Raw genomic sequence first — 2,500 nt, forward strand, 5'->3', positions numbered from 1 at the left:
TCCAGACTGCTTTTTTTTTTCTTCTTCTTCTCATCACCGCGAAGAGCTCCGCGTCCGACTGGATTAAGCTGCAGTCCGCTCGGAACGAGCTGCATGGTCATAACTGTGTGAGAGAACACACATCTGAGCAAAAAATGGAACTAGACGGGTTGGATATCATCGTTTTAATTTGTTACTTAATCGGGTGAACGCCACGGAGACAACAAAAGGGGCCACATCCACAAGTGTGAATATTAAGCTCCGCGTAAAAGAGAATCCACTTTCCAACTAAAACCACACCAGGGTGGACGCGGATGCATTGAAAAGTCACTCTAATACCCCAAAATCGTCACTTCAGAGTGACTTCTAAAAGGAAAGGTGAAGCGGATAAAGCAAAAGATGGATTAAATGCCGTCTTCGATGTGGAGGCTGTCGCTGTCCGACGCGCGAGTGGTGCTGAAATTTGGATGATGCCGAATCAGCGGCTGCAGGGCTGCCGCTCCCTGCACCTGAACGAGGACAACGGTCGCTTCCTGCTGCTCGCCCTGCTCATCGTCCTGTACCTGCTGTGCGGCGCGGCCGTGTTTTCCGCCGTGGAGCGGCCCTCGGAGCTACGGGCTCACGGCCGCTGGAACAAGACGCTGCTCAACTTCAGCGAGGCGTTCAACATCAGCGTGCAGGACCTCAACTCCCTTCTGCGGGACTACGAAGCCGCGATCGCCGCAGGCATCCGGGCCGATGCCCTGCGCCCGCGATGGGATTTTACGGGGGCTTTTTATTTTGTTGGGACCGTGGTTTCAACAATAGGTGGGTGCAGCTATGTCCGTGCACTACACCGTCCCACTCACACGCGCCGCGCTGAAGCACTGATAATGCCAGCTTTCATAGCGACCTCCAACTGTGCATGCAACACCCTGTAACACAACGTCTATCAGTGTTTTATTTAGAATCCGGATGGATTCGGTATAATACATGTGAAGTGACAGAGAGACGCATAGAATCGAACTGTTGAGTCGTGTTCGATGGATTGAACACGCCAAGCTGTTGTGCAACACAAGCCACAATTGCGATTGCACAGCTCGTGTTACCTGCTGCTGGCAGGAACAGGACAGCTTGTCTGGTGTGAATCAGTCTCCCAGGGGGACCCACACACTTTCCATTGGCTCCCGTTCAGGGGACCAGATGAAACTTTTCATTTTGGAAGCCAGGCAGAGAGAGAGAGGAGGGGGGGGGGAGAGAGATGGGGGGGAGAGGGAGAGAGACAGAGAGAGAGAGAGAGAGAGTGAGAGAGAGAGAGAGAGAGAGAGAGAGAGAGAGAGAGAGAGAGAGAGAGAGAGAGAGAGAGAGAGAGAGAGAGAGAGAGAGAGAGAGAGAGAGAGAGAGACAGAGAGAGGTTTTGGCATGGGATGACTGATCTCAATCGTCTGCCATTTGGAAAGCATCACTGGTGTCCGTCCACATAGGACAGCACCCATGGGGGTCAGCCGTCCTCGTTGCATTTTCATTTTAAAACCCAAAAGAATGTCAACGAGGGGCCCCTTATGCGCCCGGTTAACATTTGCTCATGCGATAGGTCAGAGAAGAGCAAGTGTCCCTTCCAGGCCGGCCCCGGGCCCCGCAGCGCGCTGCCCTGCATGCCTGATCACACGGGGCCCTCGGCAAACGGCTCACACACCCGGGCTGGGGCAACAGAGAGCAGGGGGAGGGTGGGGGAGGGAGTGAGGGAGTGAGGGAGGGAGGGAGGGAGGGAGGGAGGGAGTGAGGGAGTGAGGGAGTGAGGGAGTGAGTGACAGACTGACACATTGTGTACACACACATGGAGAGCTCCATGTGTGTGTGTGTGTGTGTGTGTGTGTGTGTGTGTGTGTGTGTGTGTGTGTGTGTGTGTGTGTGTGTGTGTGTGTGTGTGTGTGTGTGTGTGTGTGTGTGCGCGTGTGTGTGTGAACGAGTGAGTAAATGACAGGCTGACACCCTGTGTACTCAGTGTGTGTGTGTGTGTGTGTGTGTGTGTGTGTGTGTGTGTGTGTGTGTGTGTGTTTGCGTTCGTTCGTTTTTGTTTGTGTGTGTCTGTGAACGATTGAGTAAGTGTGAATGAGTAAGTGCCAGGTTATAATTTTACCTGACAGAAATCCTTGAGCCCTGCCCTTGAGATCAAACAGCAGACGAGCACAGACAGCAGTACCTCCTCCCAGCACTCCTCAATAATTGGAAACTGTGTCAAAGGGAAGTGATTGGGGGAAATAATGATGGCAAACACGAGCTGAAGGAGTAGGCTGGGGCCCTAGGATGCAGCATTGTCAGAACCCCTCCTTTATTTATGTCTGACAGGAGACCTTTATAGGGACCACCCTAAAGCCTCCCTCAGCATCTCTCTTTCTCTCCCCCTGTCCCTCTCTCTCTTTCCCTCTTGCGTTCTCTTACTCTATCTCGCTCTCTTTGCCTCTTTCTCCCTCTCTCTCTCTCCCTCTCTCTCTCTCTCTCTCTCTCTCTCTCTGTCTGTTTTGGTCTCTGTGTGTGTGTC

General features: G+C 53.0%; 1 protein-coding gene across 1 annotated transcript in view; it reads left to right on the top strand.

Moving 5' to 3' along the window:
- Nucleotides 1-2,500, top strand: part of kcnk12 (potassium channel, subfamily K, member 12) — a 19,099-nt gene that overhangs the window by 301 nt on the left and 16,298 nt on the right. The window contains exon 1 of the mRNA XM_030379954.1: nt 1-786. This exon is cut by the window's left edge and continues 301 nt beyond it. Within this exon, the coding sequence (XP_030235814.1) occupies nt 447-786 (340 nt within the window). The 5' untranslated portion in view covers nt 1-446. The remainder of the gene's footprint in view (nt 787-2,500) is intronic.

The sequence above is a fragment of the Gadus morhua genome, chromosome 15, assembly GCF_902167405.1.
Source record: "Gadus morhua chromosome 15, gadMor3.0, whole genome shotgun sequence".
NCBI lineage: Eukaryota > Metazoa > Chordata > Actinopteri > Gadiformes > Gadidae > Gadus > Gadus morhua.